This window comes from Miniopterus schreibersii (genome assembly GCF_964146895.1).
Source record: "Miniopterus schreibersii genome assembly, chromosome: 3".
Taxonomy (NCBI): domain Eukaryota; kingdom Metazoa; phylum Chordata; class Mammalia; order Chiroptera; family Miniopteridae; genus Miniopterus; species Miniopterus schreibersii.
In genome coordinates this window covers 76,987,842-77,008,198 of record NC_138103.1, presented here as the reverse complement: position 1 = coordinate 77,008,198, position 20,357 = coordinate 76,987,842, and the positions used below count along the sequence as shown (strand labels likewise).

At 55.8% G+C, this 20,357-nt stretch overlaps 1 protein-coding gene across 1 annotated transcript in view; it reads left to right on the top strand.

Moving 5' to 3' along the window:
- Positions 1-19,981, top strand: part of SLC9A3 (solute carrier family 9 member A3) — a 45,515-nt gene extending 25,534 nt beyond the window's left edge. The window contains exons 3-17 of the mRNA XM_081131666.1: positions 3,511-3,671; positions 5,721-5,799; positions 6,503-6,680; positions 7,383-7,603; positions 8,733-8,935; positions 9,472-9,561; positions 9,684-9,754; positions 10,646-10,775; positions 12,889-13,004; positions 13,703-13,832; positions 14,106-14,282; positions 14,549-14,621; positions 14,870-14,983; positions 15,314-15,557; positions 16,935-19,981. Of these exons, the coding sequence (XP_080987792.1) occupies positions 3,511-3,671; positions 5,721-5,799; positions 6,503-6,680; positions 7,383-7,603; positions 8,733-8,935; positions 9,472-9,561; positions 9,684-9,754; positions 10,646-10,775; positions 12,889-13,004; positions 13,703-13,832; positions 14,106-14,282; positions 14,549-14,621; positions 14,870-14,983; positions 15,314-15,557; positions 16,935-16,938 (1,991 nt within the window). The 3' untranslated portion in view covers positions 16,939-19,981. The remainder of the gene's footprint in view (positions 1-3,510; positions 3,672-5,720; positions 5,800-6,502; positions 6,681-7,382; positions 7,604-8,732; positions 8,936-9,471; positions 9,562-9,683; positions 9,755-10,645; positions 10,776-12,888; positions 13,005-13,702; positions 13,833-14,105; positions 14,283-14,548; positions 14,622-14,869; positions 14,984-15,313; positions 15,558-16,934) is intronic.
- Positions 19,982-20,357: the final 376 nt, after the last annotated feature.

The window sequence follows — 20,357 nt, the reverse complement described above, 5'->3', positions numbered from 1 at the left end:
TCTAGGCAGCCCCATTTAAGAAAACCTAGGGTGCAGAACACAGACCTAAAAAGTGGTGTTTTGGGTCAGCGAGAAATGTCACTGGTGGGTCCACTTAACCCTCCTGGTTTGTTTAAAGTAAGGTTCAAGCCGGCCAGCGTGGCTCAGCAGTTGAATATTGACCTAGGATCCAGGAGATCGAGGTTTGATTCCCGGTCAGGGCACATGCCTAGGTTTTGGGTTTCAATCCCCAGTAGGGGGCATGCAGGTGGCAGCCAATCAATGACTCTCCAGCATTGATGTTTCTATCTCTCTCTCCCCATCTCCCTTCCTCTCTCTGAAATCAATAAAGGCATATTAAAATAAAATAAAGTAAGGTTCAATTCATAAATAGCTGGTCCCTGTACAACCCAGCATCCCCAGGCCAAGGTATGTGTCTTGCTTGGGAATGAAGTCCTATTGGACCAGGGTGGCCAGTGGGCTGGGCAGGTGAAACAGCCCAGCTGCTGTCCCTCCCCCTTGGCAGGGAGGTGAGGCCTGGCCCCACTCCCCTGTCCCCAAGTCCCCAGAAACAGAAAGGAGGAGGCCCCTCTGGCAGAGCCCCATAGCCCATGTAAATGCCCACGTAAGCAAAGTGTTTGGGTGTCCTTTCTACCCAAACCTTGGAGAAAAGGGCACACCCTTTCACATGCACTTGAAGCTACTCCCCTGCTGTGTTTCCTGCAGTTTGGTTACTTAACTCAGCCCTGGCCTGGTAGACTTGTGAGGTGCACCCCACCCACCTGGGAGTTGGTCCTTATCTCCCTGGGAAACTGGAGTAGGTGAGGCCAGGGGTTCACTGAGACCTCACACGGATGTGCCTGTATCATGAAGCCCTAAATGCTGCACTGTCTGGGGTTGCTTCCGCTGCCCCTGATGCATCACAGGTCGCACTGGGTAACCAGGGTAGGGAAAGGGTCAATGTCGGCACCCACGGGCTTGTCCGAGCACTTAGCCGCACCTCACAGACTTCCTCCATTGGAGCCAGACTCGTGGGGATGAGCCCAGATCCTCAATTTCCCATTTGATTGAAGGAAGAGCCTCACACCACCTGACACCAGGCACCACCTGAGCCCCTCCTCTCCTCCTAGTGACACAGGAGATACACTGAGGAAGAGAAACCAAAGGTCCCCTGACAAGAACAGTCACCTCACCTAGCATGTTTATCACCTCAGGACTTTGTCCTTACTCCACAGGGAGCACACATGCTCCCTCAAGCCCCCCACTATTGGCACCACCCAACAGGCTCATCCCGGAGAGACCTACCAAGGGTGACATAGGGCTACACTTGCCTAGAAGCTGCAGGACCGTGAGGTGTGATTAGTTTACATTTATTGGCAATGTCTTTAGGTAGTCAGGACATACCTAAGATGACATGGCCATCACCAGCCCCTGGGCCCAAGGGAAAGTCTCAAGGTTTAGAGTAGGAACACCTGTGACTGGCACCCAGGACACAGCTAGTCAGGCTGGGCATCAGCCCAGGTCATGGAGCAGAACAGAACCCAGGGCCAACATGTCTGCTCTGTTCCTGGATAAACAAAGCTGGGAACCAATGGAGCTGGGAGGGCAGGGATCTGTCTGTGCAGACCAGGGGCTCAAGGCTCAGTGCGCCCTTCTGAGGAAGGGTCAGCCTAGGCTTTCTGGGTCGCTGTCCAGGTGAGCCAGCTCAAAGATAGGCTCTGCAGAAGCTCTGGGCAGTTGGAGAGGTCCCAGCAGGTGGGCAAAGCCACAGGTCTTCATGCCCCAGGTGGAGAGAGGGGCTAGAACATGTGGTTTGTCGGCTGTGAGCCCACAGTCCAGTCCACAGAACTCTCTTGGCAGGGTCAGTGGGTGGTGGACTCTCCCACCAGGAAGGAGGGTAGGCTGCTCTTGGCCCCAGGTCATGTCCTGCTTGGAGTGGCTGGCTTCTGGAATGTGCCATTGGGTCGGTCAGGGTCCTCCACAACTTGAGGCCAATGTTCAGGGAGGCATTTAAGGATTGATGGGCCTGGATGGAGGGTGTACATCTGGAAGCCCCTGGTAGAACTGTGTTATCACATCTGCCCGCTGACAGAGTCTGGGGTGGAAAAGCAAAACCTATGATCCCCATTCCAAATGGGGCATTTTAAACTTACTGGAAGCTGGTCTTATAACACCTGTCACTTCTGGACAGTGACACTGGCTCCAGTCTGTGGAGCTTTAGTAGCTCCCAGCCAACTCCCTCTGGGGCACAAACTTCTACAGAGACCACCTTCTCTGAGGGGGCCGTGGGGACGTGGCTTAGCCCTGAGGAAGAGCAAGGCTCCTGCAGCGTTCAGCCCACATGTACTCCGCCTCTCCCTACTCCCTCTATCTTCCTTGCCCTGTAGGTGGGCCTCTTCCTGCCCTCAAGGCCTGACTGGCTCCTTGACCCTAGGCTGGGGTGGGGACTCAATTCCAAAAAGGCAGCAGGAAGGCCTGCAGCCAAGGTCTTTCTCCAACCAAGCCCAGCTGAGAGCAGACCTGACACTCAGACTGAGCCAGACAGGCACCCACATGCACCTCTCTGAGGTTGTGTGTTCGTCGCTGGGAAACAGGGTTTGCATACAGCCTATTGGTGATCTGGGACCTGAGATAACTCTGGAAGAATTGCAAAGGATGAAAGTACACTTCAGCATTACCTCCCTACCCAAGGGTGCCCAGGAACCCCCTGGGCAGGAGCAGTGCAGCAGAAGGAAGCAGGGGGCTGGGCTCCACACAGACCCACGCCTTCCACGACCTCCTCCCTGCCTCCAGTCTCTGCTCCACCCCTCCCAGCACCCCCATATGTGTCATTTATCTCCCTCCCACCCTCTCTCCCCATCCCTCTGTAGCTGCTCATATTGGGGGCCCTAGGCAGTCGTGGTCCCCAGGATCCTGTGAGGCCTACCCCCACCCAAAACCTCCCTTGGGCCCTTCCTGGTTGTTCCAATCATGGCTGAGACATCATTTTCCTGGGAGGCTTTCACCCATGCCATCAAGTCCCCTGATGCCTTCCCAGCACTTATGAACCTCCATCTGTACTCACATTGACCTAGCTGCAAATTCCCCAGGGCTGGGATCTGACTGCATGTCTCATGGCCAGGCACCACCCGAGTCCCTCACGTGCCTGCAGTGGGCTCACTGGTGAGCCAGCCAGGAGGGGTCAGCCAGGCCCAAGGGGAGATGAAGAGAACCAGGGGCAGTCAGTCTCCTCTGAATGGGCTGCTGCTTCTGGAAGGACTGTGGGAGCCCCTGAGGTAGGCCAGTAGTCTAACCCAGGTTCCACACCAGTTATCTGAGCCCTGAGAGTTAGAGGCCCCACCCTGGGGGTTCCCAGCCCAGCAGTTACCAGGCAAGCAGCCTGAGGCAGTCCTGGGAAGGTCAAGGATGTGCTCCTGCCTCTGCTCCCCATAGCCCCTCTTCTCTCCCAGGTCCTGGTAGCCAGGGGACGCCATAGGGACCCTCACTTGCCCGGCCCTCTAAGGCTCTCCCTGATGCCCCCTTGTCTCCCAGGAGACCTGAACATCGGGCTGTTGGATTTCCTCCTGTTTGGCAGCTTGATCGCTGCTGTGGACCCAGTGGCTGTCCTGGCGGTGTTTGAGGAGGTTCACGTCAACGAGGTCCTGTTCATCATTGTCTTTGGGGAGTCACTGCTGAATGATGCTGTCACTGTGGTGAGAGGGCAGGGGAGGGTCCTGGACTTGCAACAGAGCGTTTCAAAGCTGTGGGTGGGGGGAACCATATTTACTGTGCTGGAAACCACTGAGCCCCCACTCCCTGGGCATCACGTGTCCCTCGGTGCCGTTAGCACAGGGAGAGCCTTGCCGAGGTCGCCCACAGAGCCCGAGTCTGTTCCTTGGCCCCAATACCCTAAAGGCTCGTGGTTAAACAGCATTTCCCAGGCCAGCTCCTTTCACTGGGGCCTTTTCCTCTACTTTTTCCTAACTCCGAATGACTGGTTGTTTTAATCAGATTTCTTCTTTCTTTCTTTCTTTCTTTCTTTCTTTCTTTCTTTCTTTCTTTCTTTCTTTCTTTCTTTCTTTCTTTCTTTCTTTCTTTCTTCCTTCCTTCCTTCCTTCCTTCCTTCCTTCCTTCCTTCCTTCCTTCCTTCCTTCCTTCCTTCTTTCTTTCTTTCTTTCTTTCTTTCTTTCTTTCTTTCTTTCTCAGTTCTTAGCACCCCCTCTCCCTCCCTGCTACACACACACTTCATTCCTTCACGGTCTCTGTTCCCAGAGCAGAGGGTCTTTAACTTTGGGTCCACAGTTGGTGCTCTCCTTCCTGATTTTCCAAAGAGAATGAATACATAAAAACAAAATCTCACATTTTTAGGGAGGGGCATCAGGTGTCAGTGTGCTCAGGAGGGTGATTTTCCCTCAAGGAGGTTGTGCCAAGGAGCTCAGCAGGGCCCGTGGGTGAGCAGGGGCTGGAGGGCAGGTTAACACTATGCGAAGCAAATAAAAGATTCATGAATTCGAGGAACTGTCTCAGGATTGTGGTCATCTTGAGGTTTTCAAAACCCGCCCCCAAACTAGGCCACAGCCTCCCTGGAAGTAAACGTGTCTCTGAGCGGCTCTAGGCCTGGCTGCATGTCCTGCTGCCCACCACCTCGCCCACCACCTCGGCAGGGACCTGGAGTTCCCTGTTTGCTGTAAAACTGCCTGTGGCTTCTCTAAGAAATTCTCCTCCCTGATTTCCCTTCAGGGTTCAGGAGATGGAAGAGCTTAAGGGCAGATTGCACCAGATTCCTATGTGACAGATGAGATAGTCTTGGGGAATTAAAAGTAATTTGAGATATAATCAGAAACACAGTGCACGGCTCCTTCAAGACTGGGGCTGCTCTGTCCTGAGGCTTTTGCGTCTCTGTAGAGGCATAAACTCCTGCTGGAGCCAGGATTTCCTACATAGGCACTGTCTTCCCTCCCACCTGCGTTTGCATAAAGAAGCCAGGCAAGCAGTGGTTTGGTTCCCAATGACCTTCTGTGTGCGCCCTGTCCCTGTGCACAGCACTTGTGTGTCTCCTTCTGTAAATACAGTTCTATACACCCACCCTTTGGGGGCCCTGGGGAGCACAGACTTGGGGAGCACACACTTGGGGGCACAGAGATAAGTTTCCTCCCTGGGGGCCTGTAGCTCACCCAGGGAGCACCTTGGCCTCCTGGGGGTAGAGCCCGGCACATCGTTTAGGAGAGCTCAGGCTCAGAAAACACAGCTGTCTCCACAACTGAGGCCTCGGATAAGGTTTCTGGGCGTTTTATCTCAATGTCTTGGTAGGGTAAGGTTTAAACATCAACATGCAAAAATGCCAGGGGGTGTGATCCCACACCGGGGGGCACCAAAACAGAGAACTAAGTCATTAAGGATGAAACTCTGGGTTTGTCTTGGAAAATGAAATTGAACACAGTGGGTGAGCTTTGTGGCCGCCCCTATTTTGCCCAGGGTAGGAAAGGGCCAGGTTGCTCCTGAAGGTTCTAGTTCCTTCCAGAATGTTCTGTCTCCCTGGTCCCGCCTGCTGGCTCATCTTTGGCCTTCTTCCTGTGATGATTTTCGACCATTACTGCCCTGTGATGCTTTCCCTGCCAGCGGCGTGCAGGCCCCAAAATAGATGGCTGCCACAAGCTCCTCTCTCCAGCCCTAAGTCCCAAAAGGCCTGAGGCCCAGGACAGGGAGGGGTCAGTGCTGATGGAGGGCTGACCCCATGTCTGGCTTGCTTCTCTGTCCCCCAGGTCCTGTACACCGTGTTTGAATCTTTCGTGACCCTGGGTGGTGACAAGGTGACTGGTGTGGATTGCGTGAAAGGCATAGGTATGTGTTGGTGGGTCCATGTATCAGGGGAATGCCAAGGTAGCATCTCTTTCTCCAAGATGCGGGCCACCTCTTGGCAGCGCCTCTGTAGACTGTGGAGGTGGGCCGGGCCAGGCGTGGGCACCAGACCTGCCCCTGTGACCCACAGCTTGACAGTCCTTTCTGCCTCCAGTGTGTTTCACAAACAATTTTACTGGGTTCCAGCAACCCTGGGAAGCCCGAGGGTCACTGCCTGGTTAGACCCACAAGAATATCAGGTTGGAGAATATGGGTTCTGGTGTCCTGAGGGGTTCTAGGTGTTTCTTGGGGCAGGAATAACAACAGTCTGGCTGTGCCTGCAGGTGCAGAGCTTGGTCCTTACTGCTAACCCATACCCAAGGGCCACTTGTCACAGTGCTCTCTCTCTGATGGGAGCAGGGAGCTGGGCCTCCTGTGGGCTGCAGGACTGTCCCCTCCCCAGCTTTCCATGTTGAGGCTTGAGGAGTCCAGGCCTCTCTTCCAGATAATAGGCCTCTTGTTTGCTGAGCTGTTAGTGCCTCTGTGTGTGTGTGTGCGGGGGGGAGGTTACCAGGCAACTGCCATGAGGAATGACCTGGAAGGAAGGCTAGCCTGACCAGCCTGGCCCACACCACATGGGTCAGGCCATGCCCAGGCCACAAAGGGCCATTTAGGCAGCCCAGCATCACGTCCTTGCCCCTTGCAGTGTCCTTCTTCGTGGTGAGCCTGGGGGGCACGCTGGTGGGGGTCGTGTTCGCCTTCCTGCTCTCACTGGTGACCCGCTTCACCAAGCACGTGCGCATCATCGAGCCCGGCTTCGTGTTCGTCATCTCCTACCTGTCCTACCTCACCTCCGAGATGCTGTCCCTGTCGGCCATCCTGGCGTAAGTCCTCCCTCGCTCCTATAGGCCCCAGAGCCTGGAGCATATTCTGGTGGCCCTGCTGGGAGGGGGGGGAGGGCTAAGCAGGGAGCAGGACCCACCCAGACGAGGGGGTGGCAGGAGTGGCGCCTGGGCTCCCACAGCCCCCCAGAAGGCGCCGTCTTTCACAGCCCCTTACACTATCTGCCTGGCCCACTTCCCAAGCCGAGTGGAAAGTCACTGTGGGGGCGAAAAATTTGATCTATTTAGCTTTTTAAATAGGGAGTTGGAGTTCTGATGCAATTGTCAGAGCTGCAGGTCCTCTCCGAGCCAAAGGGGAAGGGCTTTGTGTTCTGGGCCCACACCCGGCTCCTCCCTCCCATGTCTGCCCTCGGCCTCGAGCAGAGCCAGCCAGCCTGGCTTGGACAGAAACAGGCAACCTGCTCTGCAGCTTAGGGTTCAGGTCCCGAAGGCTCATACTCAGGTGACAGTGGTGGCGAGGTACTGGAGCTGGGCGTGGGCCCAGCTCAGGGCGCTGATCCACAGTAGGAACCCCGAGCTCATGGAGAGAAGGGCTGATCAGTGAGGTGGATGTCTGTCCAGGACACAGAGGTCCTGAGGTGCCACCAGAGGACAGCAAGTGCTGGGTCTTGAGAATGACCCCACAAGGTCAAGTGGGAGCAGAGTGTGGCCCTGTGGCCTCATGCATGTTGTCTTATACCCCAGCATCACCTTTTGTGGCATCTGCTGTCAGAAGTATGTGAAGGCCAACATCTCAGAGCAGTCGGCCACCACTGTGCGCTACACCATGAAGATGCTGGCGAGCGGGGCCGAAACCATCATCTTCATGTTTCTGGGCATCTCGGCAGTGGACCCCCAGATCTGGAAGTGGAACACAGCCTTCGTGCTCCTGACGTTGGTCTTCATCTCTGTGTACCGAGCCATTGGTGAGGGCATGGTGGTGGAGGGTGGGGAGTGGGGGGTGATGGGGGATGGTGAGGGACAGTGTGGGCATGGGGGAGCCATGGATGATGAAGGGGAGACCATGTGGACCATGGGAGATGGTGGGGGACAATGGGAATGGGGCACAATGGGGGAAGATGGGGGATGGAGAGATGGAGGATGGGAGACTACAGAGCTAATAGAAAGGTGGGAGGAGGACAATGGAGGGACAGCACTGGGGAGACAATAGTGGGGTGACAATGGAACTGGCTGTGGGGAGTCATGGGAACCAGGGACTTGGCATTTGCCCCCAGTCCAGTGAAAGGTAGGTTCAGGAGCCCTGGGGAGCCTCAGATGGACTGTCAGTAGTCCTCAGTGAAGTTCCAGGCCTTCTTGTGGCCTCACCACAGTGAGACTAAGGTGGGACACAGCTGGGGGCAGGATGGAAGGTTCTGGAACCCAGGGGAACCCATTTGGTTTCCCACTGACTCACTCTGGATGTGGCAGAGTGACTCAGGGACAGTGTCGTCACTGAGGAAATGAACCATGGCATGTGTGAGGCAGGAGCCCCTGCTACCCCCACCCAGAACCTGCCACCATCCCTGGTGTGTGGTGCCTTGGGGGCCGTGAGTGGGGTCAGTGGCAGTGAGAGAGGCTCCCAGTGGTCACACCTGCTCCTTCCCCAGTCCCTGGGGACCAAGGGCTCCAGGGAGCAGATGCCATGGTGGGGTAGGGTCACTCTCTTCCTGCTGCCCTCAGCAGTGGCCTTTGGCCCTGGAGCTGCCTGAGCAGCAAGAGGCAAGGCCTCGGCCAGTAGAGCCTTAGCCACACTGAGACCTGAGAACAGCGGAGCTGCCCGGCAGCCCAGCACCACAAACTCCGAGTGTTGGCTGTATCCACAGAGCGCGCGGTTCCAGGGTAGAACAAGGGCCGGGGGTGAGCAGGGCCACGGGCTGGAGTTTTCATCAAGCCCTATGCTGGATGCTGCTGTCACCTGTCACCGCCTTCCATCCACGGAGGGAATTCCTAGATGTTACCTTTCAAGTGCAGCGGCGGCCAAGGAGGACGATGGTTTGGGTGCACGGCGCTCTGTGGAAGCTGAGCGCACGCCTGGTCCCCGCCTGGTCCCCGCAGGTGTCGTGCTGCAGACCTGGATTCTGAACCGGTACCGAATGGTGCAGCTGGAGATCATAGACCAGGTGGTCATGTCCTACGGCGGCCTGAGGGGCGCCGTGGCTTTTGCCCTGGTCGTCCTTCTAGATGACAAGAAGGTCAAGGAGAAGAACCTCTTTGTCAGCACCACCATTGTTGTCATCTACTTCACCGTCATCTTCCAGGTAGCCCCCGGCCGGGCCAGCCTCGCTTTGCTGTCCCCCCGACAGCCCTCCTTGCCCCACTCGCTGGCTGCGAGGGGCAGGCCACCGTCACCGCTCCCTCCAAAGGGCCTTTCCAACTCCAGGCCCTAATTGGATTTTGTAATTTTAGTAACTAGGAGCTGGTTTGTAGGTTTTCATGTGGCCCCACAGGGGACACAGCACAGTTTGGCTTAAAAATGTCCTTCCTTAGCTGCCACTGGTTAACGGAGCCCCAGTTAATATTTTATCCCTCAACTTGGCCTTACTTTAGGCTCATTTGAGAAGCTGATTTGGGGCTCTTTAGGGGTATCAATGGACCCACAGGGGCTGTTGGGGGGGTTCCTCTCTGCAGGGAAGGTCGCAGACCTGCTGGGTCCCTGGATAAGGGTGGCCCACTTCACCCTGTGTGGGTGCAAGTGAGTCGGGTGTAGATTCACACACTGGGGACCCATTGGGCTGGAGTGGGGTGCAGTGGGGCCTGCCCTGGCTGTCAGCATCAGTGTACCTCTGTCTCCCAGGGCCTGACCATCAAGCCCCTGGTGCAGTGGCTGAAGGTGAAGAGGAGTGAGCATCGTGAGCCCAAACTCAATGAGAAGCTGCATGGCCGGGTAGGGGGTGCAGGGAGGGAGGAAGCAGTGGGGAAGGGGGAGAGCTGGGGGAAGGGGAAGGCATGGGGAGAAGCACAGGGAGGGCCATCAGTGACACCCACCCTCCTGTCTGTTCTGGAAAGGCGTTTGACCACATCCTCTCAGCCATCGAGGACATATCAGGACAAATCGGACACAATTATCTCAGAGACAAGTAAGTGGCTGGCACATGGGAACCTTGGGCGGGACTTTTGCCTCAGTTGTTCATTTCCTTCCCTCTTCCTTTATCCAATGACTGACTATAGGACCCTCAGGGTAAAGAGAACACTGCCTTTCACCTTAAATCTAGCCCCACAAAACCCTAATTATGGAAGAACACTGTACTCAAAGGAACCTAAATGTCTGGGTCCCCCTCTTCCACCTGGGGCCCCCTCCTCCCCTTCCTCTGCTTGGAGCCCCTCCTGCCCAGGGTTTCCCCCCTCCCACAGTGCACTGAGCCTCTTCTAGAAGTTCCTCTTCAAGTCTGGCCCAGCCACATCCTCTTCTGACCCAAACAACTGGTCACTGTTCTAATTGTGTTGAATTAAAAAATTTATTCTTTTTGGGCAGCCTGGTTCTCTCTAAGTGTGAGAGCTGGGGTTGGGGAGGTCTCCTCCCCTGGCCTATGCCTCATGCAGGTACAATGCACCCCTGTCACTGTAGCCAGAGCTCGGGGCCCCTGCCCTCACCCAGCCCCACCTCTCTAGAGGGCTGTATAGTGATTTGGAAAACTCTCTGCAATATGGAGTTAAATTAGAAAATGGAACCCACAATTTTATGTACCTTCTAATGACAAATGTCATCAGATAGAAAGGTAGGAACAAAGTACAGAATTGTGAAATAGGTCTGATTGTGGTTTATTGCTCTTATTTTAAAACTCACCTTTGTGGTGGTTATAAATAGTACATAAAAACCAGGGAGAGACAAGGGGGTCTTCTGTGCCCACTCAGCTTAGGAGACCATGTTCAGTGAGTCTGGGTAGTGGGTGGGGAATGCCCTTCTCCATCCTCTCCAGGCCTTGCCCACAGCTTGCCAGGTGCTGACACTTTCTGGTTCCATTCCCCAGGTGGTCCAATTTTGATAGAAAATTCCTCAGCAAAATCCTTATGAGAAGGTCAGCCCAAAAGTCACGAGATCGAATTCTTAATGTTTTCCATGAGCTCAACTTGAAGGACGCCATCAGCTACGTGGCCGAGGTACCAGACACGCCACATGTTCTCAGTGTTGGAGGTTGGGGATGATGCAGGACTCAGACATGGGATGTGGACAGCCACTGGGGTCTTCCTGCACCCAAGGACTTGGGTGGGTGGGGTTGTTGCAGTGGCACCATGCTATTCTTAATGGCCCACCCCCAAGTCTATGTGAGGCTAATGGGTCCTCCAACACCTTGAGAAAGGGTCATGTCACAGCTCCTTCTCACTCATGGGAAGCTGAAGCATAGAACCTTCCCCCCTCACTCTGTCAGACACTATGGTGCTGGTGGGTCTGACCTCTGAGGCCAGGTAGGGAATATGGTGCCATGGCTCCCAACATACATGTACACACAGGCAGTCATGCACACATATGCACATGTGTAGAAGCAGCAAGGATGTCTTCTCCAGTCCCATGGGTAAGTATGGCACACACCCATGGACAGGCTATGGTTCTGAAGTGGCCTCCCCATCATCTCCTAATCCCTCCAGGTGAGCAGGACTCTCCTGCATTCACTGAGCTCCCTGCCTTCTCCAGGTGAATGGGTCCACCCCCAGGTCTCTGAAAAGGCTGTCCAACCCCATGTATCCAGGATGTGGCTTGAATGAGCAGGCTCAGGGAGCATGTGGGTAGATAAGGGATGAGCCTGCTCTGTGGGCTGCATGGTGACACCCAGCATCTTGCTATTTCTGATACCACCTTCCTATTGGCAGCCTCCAGCCACTCACAGTCAGGACTCAGGATATGTCTAATGGGACACGAGTCATGGGGAGGTCTCAGGTCTAACTCTACCCCTCGTGCGACACAGTGTGCAGCTGGCCTCTTCCCCAGTGGCCACACACCTCCTGGCAGTGCTTCCTAGCTTCTCAATGCATACATGTGACCACCACGTGGCCATTACATTGATCATCAGGCCTCTTCTGCAATATACATGTCTCCATGCATGCCCTGTGGGCCCCAAGGTCACCTGGCACCCTGTACAGGCCTGGGTCTAGACAGGTCCCGAGCTTGCTCCTCCCCCACCCCCAGTGTGTGTCCTGTAACAGTGACTTCCAAGCCATTCCATACGGCCCTGCTGGGCACTGCTGCCCACAGTGGCAACCAGTATTCACATGGGCAGGGTCACTTTAGATCCCTGCCCAGGCCTCCTCCGAGGGGCTCTGACCAGGCAGTCTCTGCCTTCCCTCTGATCCCTCAGAGCCTGTAGATTTCATGCCTTCCCTTTGTCCTATCCTGTGCCAGCTGGGATCTGTGTAGGGCCTGGTGAGCTGGGGGGGTCTCAGCAAATGATGTGGCCTCAGCACAGAAATGCATTAGGGGACTGGAAGCATCTGCTTGTCCAGAGAGAAAATGACTGCTGTCTCTGCAGGGCTCCTCTACTCCACACATGCTGGCCTCTCAGACCCAGGGTTACACAGAGCGACCAGGTGCTCCTGGCAGAGGAGCTGGAGGCCAGTGGGAGATAAGGAGAGGGGGCCCTAAACTATCCACTGAGCCAGTGCCTCCCCAACCCAGCTCCATGGAAACCCCAACCCACATGCTCCAGACTCCAAGACCCCATATGGGTGATGCGGGCTCCTGGCAAGGCCCCCAGCCTCACCTCTACCTGCTGCTCCCCACACCCATTGCCCCACCTGGCCACCCTTCCCAGCTCCAAGCCCCTCCCCTAAGGGGTGCCCCCAGCACATGCCTAGCCCCCAGCAACAGGAGCCAGGCTGTGATTTTTGTTCCTGTTGGGCTCTGCTCTGTGTGGTCTCAATCTGAAGGTTCAATTCCTGAGGGTTCCCTTCTTGGAGAAACAAAGACAGCTGGTTTGAACCCCCAGTGGGGACAGAGGTCACCTTCTTTAATCCCATGGGGATCTGTCATGCTTTCCCAACACTCCCCATGGTGCACAATGAGGTGCTGTGTCTTTTACTCACAATTGTGTCTTCACTTTCCTCTTAACACAATGACTGACTAACCGCTCAGCTCAAGCAAGGCCTTGGCTGTGGCCTCTGAAATCTCAGCTCTCCAGGCTAAGAGGTGACATGATCAGGCGCTACAGGCTTTCTTGGGCTCTGCCCCAGTGCCTGGGGTGTTCCCTGTCCTGGATTATGCATGCATATCCTCTCGCAGGGAGAGCGCCGTGGGTCCCTGGCCTTCATTCGCTCCCCCAGCACAGACAACATGGTCAACGTGGACTTCAACACACCACGCCCCTCCACTGTGGAGGCCTCCGTCTCCTACCTGCTGTATGTGCCCCAATTCACCCAGGCTTCCCCCTGGGAGAAGCCACCCCTCACCAGGGCACCTCTCACCATGGCCCTGGAGGCTGCTGTGGGCGGGAGTGGGTGTATTCCCCGGCCAGGTTCCCAGGCCTTCCTGATCACAGCTACAGCAGGGGCCCCTCTGGACAGGCATCAGCCAGTGGGCATCTCGGGACAAAAGGGGCAAGTGCAGGCTCCCAGCGTGAACACCATGGGGGATGGCACAGGGTGTGGGGAGGGGCATGGAAACAGGTGGGGGCCAGGTATTCCGCCTGCACAAATTCACCTTTATTATCCAGTCAACATGTTGGTGTTGGCAGAGAGGGAGGGAAGGAAAGCCAGGCAGCAGATTTGGGGCAGAGCCTCCTGCCTTTGTCCGGCCAGCTGCTTGGCTGGGGCTTGTAGGCAACAGAGGGCTGTTCTTGGCCTTGTCAGTCAGTGTCCAGGTGCTGGGGAGAGGCAGTGGGTGCATGGGCGCGCAGGTGGGCTCACAGCTGGGGCTTTAGAGGGGCTGTGGGAACTGCACACAGATTAGGTCAACCTTAAATACGAGACCTTCTAGGGGTCATTCTGACCAAAATCCCCAGGGCGAGGACTCCCAGGATCAGCCCTTTTGGCAGGGGTTGGTGCCCAGGCCAGAGGAGAGCACGGAACTCTCCGACACTCCATGTGGTCCCATGTAGGAGGGAAAATGTCAGTGCGGTGTGCTTGGACATGCAGTCCTTGGAGCAGAGGCGGAGGAGCATCCGCGACACGGAGGACATGGTCACTCACCACACGCTGCAGCAGTACCTGTACAAGCCCCGGCAGGAGGTGGGCTTGCCAGCAAGTGGGGGATCCTGCCCAGGGAGAGAGCCTTGGGTGGGGACACCGGCCCCCCTCTCCTCTCCCTGGAACAAGGGAGAGAGCCTCACCCTTAGGGCAGACAGCGCTCAGGCTGGAGGGCCAGGGCTCAGCCTACCAGCCAGGTGGGCCTGGGGCTCTGGAGCCCAGGGAGCCCGCCCTGGGGCGGTGGGGGCAGGGTGCCTCCAGCCCTGGGGCCACCACCAGCCCTAACCATCACTGTCACCGCCCTGCCTTCCCCAGTACAAACATCTCTACAGTCGGCACGAGCTGAGCCTGGAGGAAGATGAGAAGCAGGATAAGGAGATCTTCCACAGGACCATGAGGAAGCGCCTGGAGTCTTTCAAGTCCACCAAGCTGGGCATCCACCAGAACAAGAAGGCGGCCAAACTGTACAAGCGAGAGCGCGCCCAGAAGCGGGTGAGGGCCTGGGCGAGGGCCGGGCGGGGCCCGGGCGGGGTGGCAGGTGGGGCGGGGGTGCCGCGTGAGGGGGGCTCGTGGCGTTGAGGCCACCGTGGGACCATGCTGATCAGAGACGGAACAGCCAAGGCACCCCTTTCAGGGACAGGGCTGGGCAGGGAGGGCCCTGGGCTGTAGGCCAGTGGGGTCTCCTGGGGACAATCTGCAGTCAGGGTCCCCGTGGCCGTTGCACCCTTACCTGTAAGGGGTTTTGTTCTGTTTTTCAGAGAAACAGCAGTATTCCTAATGGGAAACTGCCAATGGAGAGCTCCATGCACAATTTCACCATTAAGGAAAAAGGTACGGATGGGAGCCATGGCAGAAATGCTTGTCAGCAGGACCTTGGGGACGTGCGCAGGGGGCCAGGCAGGGTGCAGAGGGCTGTCCTTGGAGGGAGATCCTTCACGCAGCACCCAGGACCCTCCTCTGCAGGCTGCTACCCTGCTTGTAAGAGTGGTAGTAATGACAACTCTCAGGGTACTCTAGGAGCATTGGGTCTTTTGTGTTTCCAGCCTGTTTCCCTTGTGCTGCCCTTTCTTTGCCACCAGATTTGGAACTTTCAGACCAGGAAGAGACTCCCAACTACGATGCTGAGGAGATGAGTGGGGGGATCGAGTTCCTGGCGAATGTCACAAGGGATATAGCAACAGACTCCCCCTCAGGTGAGGGGATAGGGGTGGCCCTCTGCTGCCTCAGAAGTGAACTCAGTGATTGGACAGGGGCAGTAGGACAGGAGGACTGTGGCTGTGCAACTGCACGTGGCAGGCTGGGGGTCTCTGCTCTGAGATAAGGGAGCTGTCATGATCCTGCCTATGATGTGGGGAGATCATGGGGTGGAGGACCTGAAACCCCAAAAGCACATGACCCTGACCTTCCAGGTTACCTCCAGGTGATGGCAGCAGGATGTGCTGATGTCAGACCCCTGGGCAGCACCCTCCCTCCTGCCATCTGGGTAACTTGGGAAGCTGATCAGCCACTGCCCTTTCTCCTAGGAATTGACAACCCTGTGTTCTCCCCGGATGAGGACCTGAGCATCCTGTCCAGGGTGCCACCCTGGCTGTCTCCTGGGGAGACAGTAGTGCCCTCCCAGAGGGCCCGTATGCAGATCCCCCACTCTCCTGACAACTTCCACCGCCTGGCTCCCTTCCGCCTCAGCAACAAGTCCGTGGACTCCGTCCTGCTGGCTGAGGGCCCCAAGGAGCAGCTCCACACCACTATGCCTGAGTCCACGCACATGTAACTGGCTCCTAGCCCTTCCCGAGCCCCTAATGCCTGCTTTTTCCTCAGCTCCTCTCCCCAGGCATCTGCCTCTCTCTTGGCCCTGGACCTGAAACTCTGCAGACTTTCTCTAGCCGCTGCTCTTCCTCTTGCTAAGCCTGTTCTACAAGCCTCTTGTTCTAGCCAAACACTGCTTAGGAGACGATCCGAGTCTCTGCTTCTCCAGCTGGGATGTCGGGATCCAGAGCTGTCTGAGGATTTGAATGATTCAGCTTATTGATTAGAATTTACTCTTAGGTTGTCCCTTTGATCACTAACTACTCTGAGATGGGTGTTTAATCTGTGTGGTCAGCCCATGGATCTAAATCACAAGCTCAGAGGGGACGGGGCATGCGCTGGGCTCAAGTGCCGCGTGCACAGGGAGCATCTGTTTTTCTCCCTGAAGGCCCTGGGGCCCTGGGAAAAACCAACATGACAAAAGTGAGCCCAGGAGAGAAGCAACTGTTCCCTTTTACCCTCATACAGAGAGGAGCGCGGCTGGTGTGCCCACATCCTTGCTGTAGGCACTGTGGTGGGGGCGCCCTCCTGGATCAGGACAGGGCGAAGCAAGGAGGACGGTGGGCAAGGACAGCGGGTGAAGGACGAGGTCCCCATTCAGTAGGCGCTGCAGGGGTGCTATTGCTGGGTCCCAGAAGGCACTGCCCCCACTTTGCCTTCTGCAGGGAAGGGGGTCCAGCCCCCTTGGGCAGGGTTTAGGGGCTTATCTCACCTGTGCCTTATGTTTGGCGGGAACGTGGGAGGAGATGGAAAACAAGACTTCCCCCAGCACAGGTTGGGCAGACTCGTTCATGGGGGTTTCACGTTCTTTCCACTGAAGCAGTGACAGCTGTTTTTCTCTCCTGTGGACACTTGGAGAGGGGTGAGTATCAGTCCAGCTAGGGGACGCAGTCGTGCTGGCTGGGCTAGCAAAGTGGTTTCTTGGTACACAAGCTGGCCTTTCTCTCGGACGTTTCTGGGGCTAGAGGTGAGGGTGCACAGGGGCGAGTGGCGAACAGACCCGCTGCGGGTCCTGGCAGAGAGCTTGTGCGCAGGACCCCACAGGGCTTCTCTGCTCCTTCTGCATCCTGGCTTCCTCCTTCCTGGGGTCTTCTTGAACACCTTGGGTCTCAGTGCTGGGTGCTGTACAGCGGTGGGCAGAGTGGGCGCCTGGCGAGGGTCTGCACAGTCAGGGTCTCAGCTGATCCTGTCACTGGGGACCCTGGCAGTCACACAACCAGAGTGTGACCTGCAAATGTCCATGAACATTGCAGGTGGTGGAGGTGGACCCAAAGATGGGTCTGTGGGGGCCCTCCTGTGCCCCCAGGTGCCCCGCGCTCACGCTGGTTTCTCCCGCAGGTAACACGAGCTCTGACGTGCCGCTGATGGGACGCACATCCCCAGTTCTGCCGGTCACCGAGAAGCCCACGCGCCTGCTCGCTTCGCCCCCTCTCACCACGCCCCCCGCCCCTCCCACTGCCCAGAACCCAGAGCCCCCCTCGCAGCCCGCCGAGGAGCTGGGAGCGGGGCCTATCTCGAAGGCGGGGTCTGCGGCAGACGCGGATTTTGCACCGGGAGCCTGGCTGGAGCGCCGCGGGCTGCCTGGGGCGCACGCGCGGTCCGCGGCTGCGCGCCGCGTGCACAGCCGGCGCTCCTTCCAGCGGCCCCGGGCGCGCCGCCCCGCGCTGCTCAAGCTTGCGTCGCTGCAGCCATCGTGCCACACGCCGCCGCACGAGCTGGAGCAGGAGGAGACACCCCTGTGATTGCTGCGACCGCCCTGGTGTCCTCTCCATGGCCTTGACCCCGGGAGTTTTCCCCTGGCCTTATCCACCCGGAGTCTTCCTTGGGCGACCCCCCTCCGCCCCCAACCGAAGTATGCGTGTGGGATCGGCAGCAGGGGGACCAAATGTCTGCAAGGCCTGAACCTTGAAATTCCTCGGCGCCATCTGGAGAGGAGACCCTGTGGGGCAGAAAGTGGACAGTGGCCAAGCCTCCAGCTTCTGGGAGGTCTTGGCAGGTGCCCTTGTACGAGACTGCCTCGTGGGTCTTTCTGCACACCTGTCCTGGTTTTGAACTGAGCTGGCACTTGTTACTATTCCCGTTGTCACCCCTGACTCAGGGACTGGAACCCCAGAGGCCAGGCTCCGTGTTTGAGTTCTTGCCACTTTGTGTCCATTCTCTCATCAGCACTGCCAGGGAAACTGAGACTCATGCAAAATGAGATTTGCCCATAATACCAACCTGATTCCAGGCCCAGGCTGGCCTCTCTCAGGGCCCTAGGAGGTCAGAGGCCCTGACTCCAGGAGCAATTCACAGGCCAAGTGGTTGAGGTTGTCGTTGTGCTAGGCCCTGTGTGATATCATGACCACTTACCAGTTCTGTGAATCACCTGTCACCTTATGGAGTGGGTACAATTGCAGAAACATCTGTTTGTTCATCCTTTTTGTGTTGAGACTTTTAGAACCCAGCACTTGTCCTGCCTGGGTCTCAGTGTGGCAGCTTCTGGGTACCAGGTACTGCCCCATGCCCAAACACCTGCTCTCTGGCCTGAGTTGCCCCACCTGACACTGGCAGATAGCCCAGGCTGAGGCAGAGGTTGCACTGGCCCCATGGGTGCACCCACACAGCTCCAGCTAAGTCGAGTGGGGTCTTCATTAGCAAGCATCTTTTGTTCAGAATCACAGCCAGTCCTTAAGTGGACCTGGGCCAGGTGGTTGGTCTGGCCCCTCGTAGCCACAGCAGGGGGAAGCTGGTGGAAGCCCTGCCCTTGGGAGCTGCTGTTTCATGGAGAGCTAAGGGGACTTGGAAGGATGCTCAGGCCCTCCTGGGACTCCTTGAGGCTGTTGTAGCACAGACCTTCATCCCCTCTGAGGTTTCAGGGACATGGCCTTAGAGATCCCCTCGCAATCCTCTACCCTGCCAGGCCTCTAAAAGGAGATTACTGCCTGGCTGTCTGGGGGGACAGGAAAGGGGCCCCTGAGTTGGCCCTCATTTGCCCATCCATTACTCAGAGGTAGTGTTTTGCATGAAGACAAGGTAGTGAAGGATTAAAGGGACAGTGGACTTCAGGACACTCCTAGAGGCTTTTCTAAAGCCACTCAGCTCTGCTCAGGAAAGGCGGCTTCATGCTGTGCTCAAATGCTCACAGCCATCACAGGTCAGGATTACTAGCAGTTTGTAGTGTTTTCATGGTGCACATTGAGTCCCTGATGGGAAAGTCTCTACAATTTACTGATTATTGCTTTGCTGTTGAGAAAAACAACCAACAGCAAAAGGAACATTCAGTGTGGTGTTTGTTCACCAATACAGAGAAGGCTCTTTATCCTAAGAGGAGCAGAGCTGCTCATTATTTGAATTGAATCATTACCTCAGCCATCACAGATAAAGAAGTGACGGTGGTTTTCAGTAGTTGTTTCCCACACTTTGCAACCATTTTAATCAACTCTGAGAGCACAAAACCCAGCCATGATCTGCACAACAAAACCTGCCTATTAGTGATCCTAGGCCAGCAGGCGCTGAGCCCAGCCAGTCTGGCATCTCCAGCTGCCTTAACAACTCCCCTGGACCACAGGACTCATCCAATTTCCAGCTGCAGGGCCAGAGGCTGAGTTGGGTGAAGCAGCTCAAGGGCAGTTCCTGGATACCTTACTTGACCCACTCGACACTCTAAACTGCCAGGTGGTGAATCCATTCGACAAATCTCTCCTGGACAAACCCTTCAGCCCTGTGTTTCTGCGGTGGGTGGGCAGATTTTCTGTTTGTTGAACTGCACAGTCTAAGCACAGCCATAATGGAACCAAAGTTCCAGACATGAAACCTCACAGAACCCAAAACTGCACATTTCAGTGATCAAGAGACAACTCTGTCAACACAGTGTTATAAACCCTAGTACTGTGGATACATTTCATAAATGAGAATCCTAGCTGTTCTTGTCACTGTAAAACAGAATGTAAACAATATCTTATGAATGTATTTCCTTAGGAAAATGTTGTAAAATTTTTTTATTAGGAAAGAATTCCTATTTATTTAATACTGAACTTTGGCCTACTTTGTGGTAGACTATAAAGCACACAAATTTAGAAGTCACTATTTCTCACTTCTGTATCTTGAAAATTTTGTCACACTGCTCGCATATTGTGTACTATTGATCCATTGAGAAAGGAGATTTTTAAAGCAAGAATTTCAATGAAACTGGAATTGAAATGTATTGTAAGTTATGAGTGGTGAAATTGTGAATTTAATTTTGTGAAAACGATCTTAGTCAAACTTTGTGTAACCCTAACCACAATCAATGTGCCTTAAAGTGTCCCCCAATGTGCTGTTGGCAGTGTCTGGGCAGGGGGCCCATCATAGACCCTGCCATACTGCCTGATCAAATCTATTAAAAACATTTCAAGGCATGGTGCAAAAATGATTTCAGTGAGAAATCACATCAAGGAGAACATAAGGAGCAGTCTCCTGAAGGCATACATTGTTCTGGTGCTAGAGTTAATGTTGACGTGTGTGCGCATATGTATGTATGTGTGTGTGTGTGTGTTAATGTTGACGTGTGTGCGCATATGTGTGTGTGTGTGTGTGTGTGTGTGTGTGTGTGTGGAGAGAGAGAGAGAGAGAGAGAGAGAATGAGGAGGGCCCTACTGGCTGGTACGAGGTCACTGGACACACAGCTGTAGGCATAGCCTGGGCCCTGGAAACTGGTTCCTCCCCAGCAGAGACAGGTGGACACCACCACTCTCTCGCTTAGACTCATCACAGCACAGAGAGGACAGGGCCCAGGAAGGA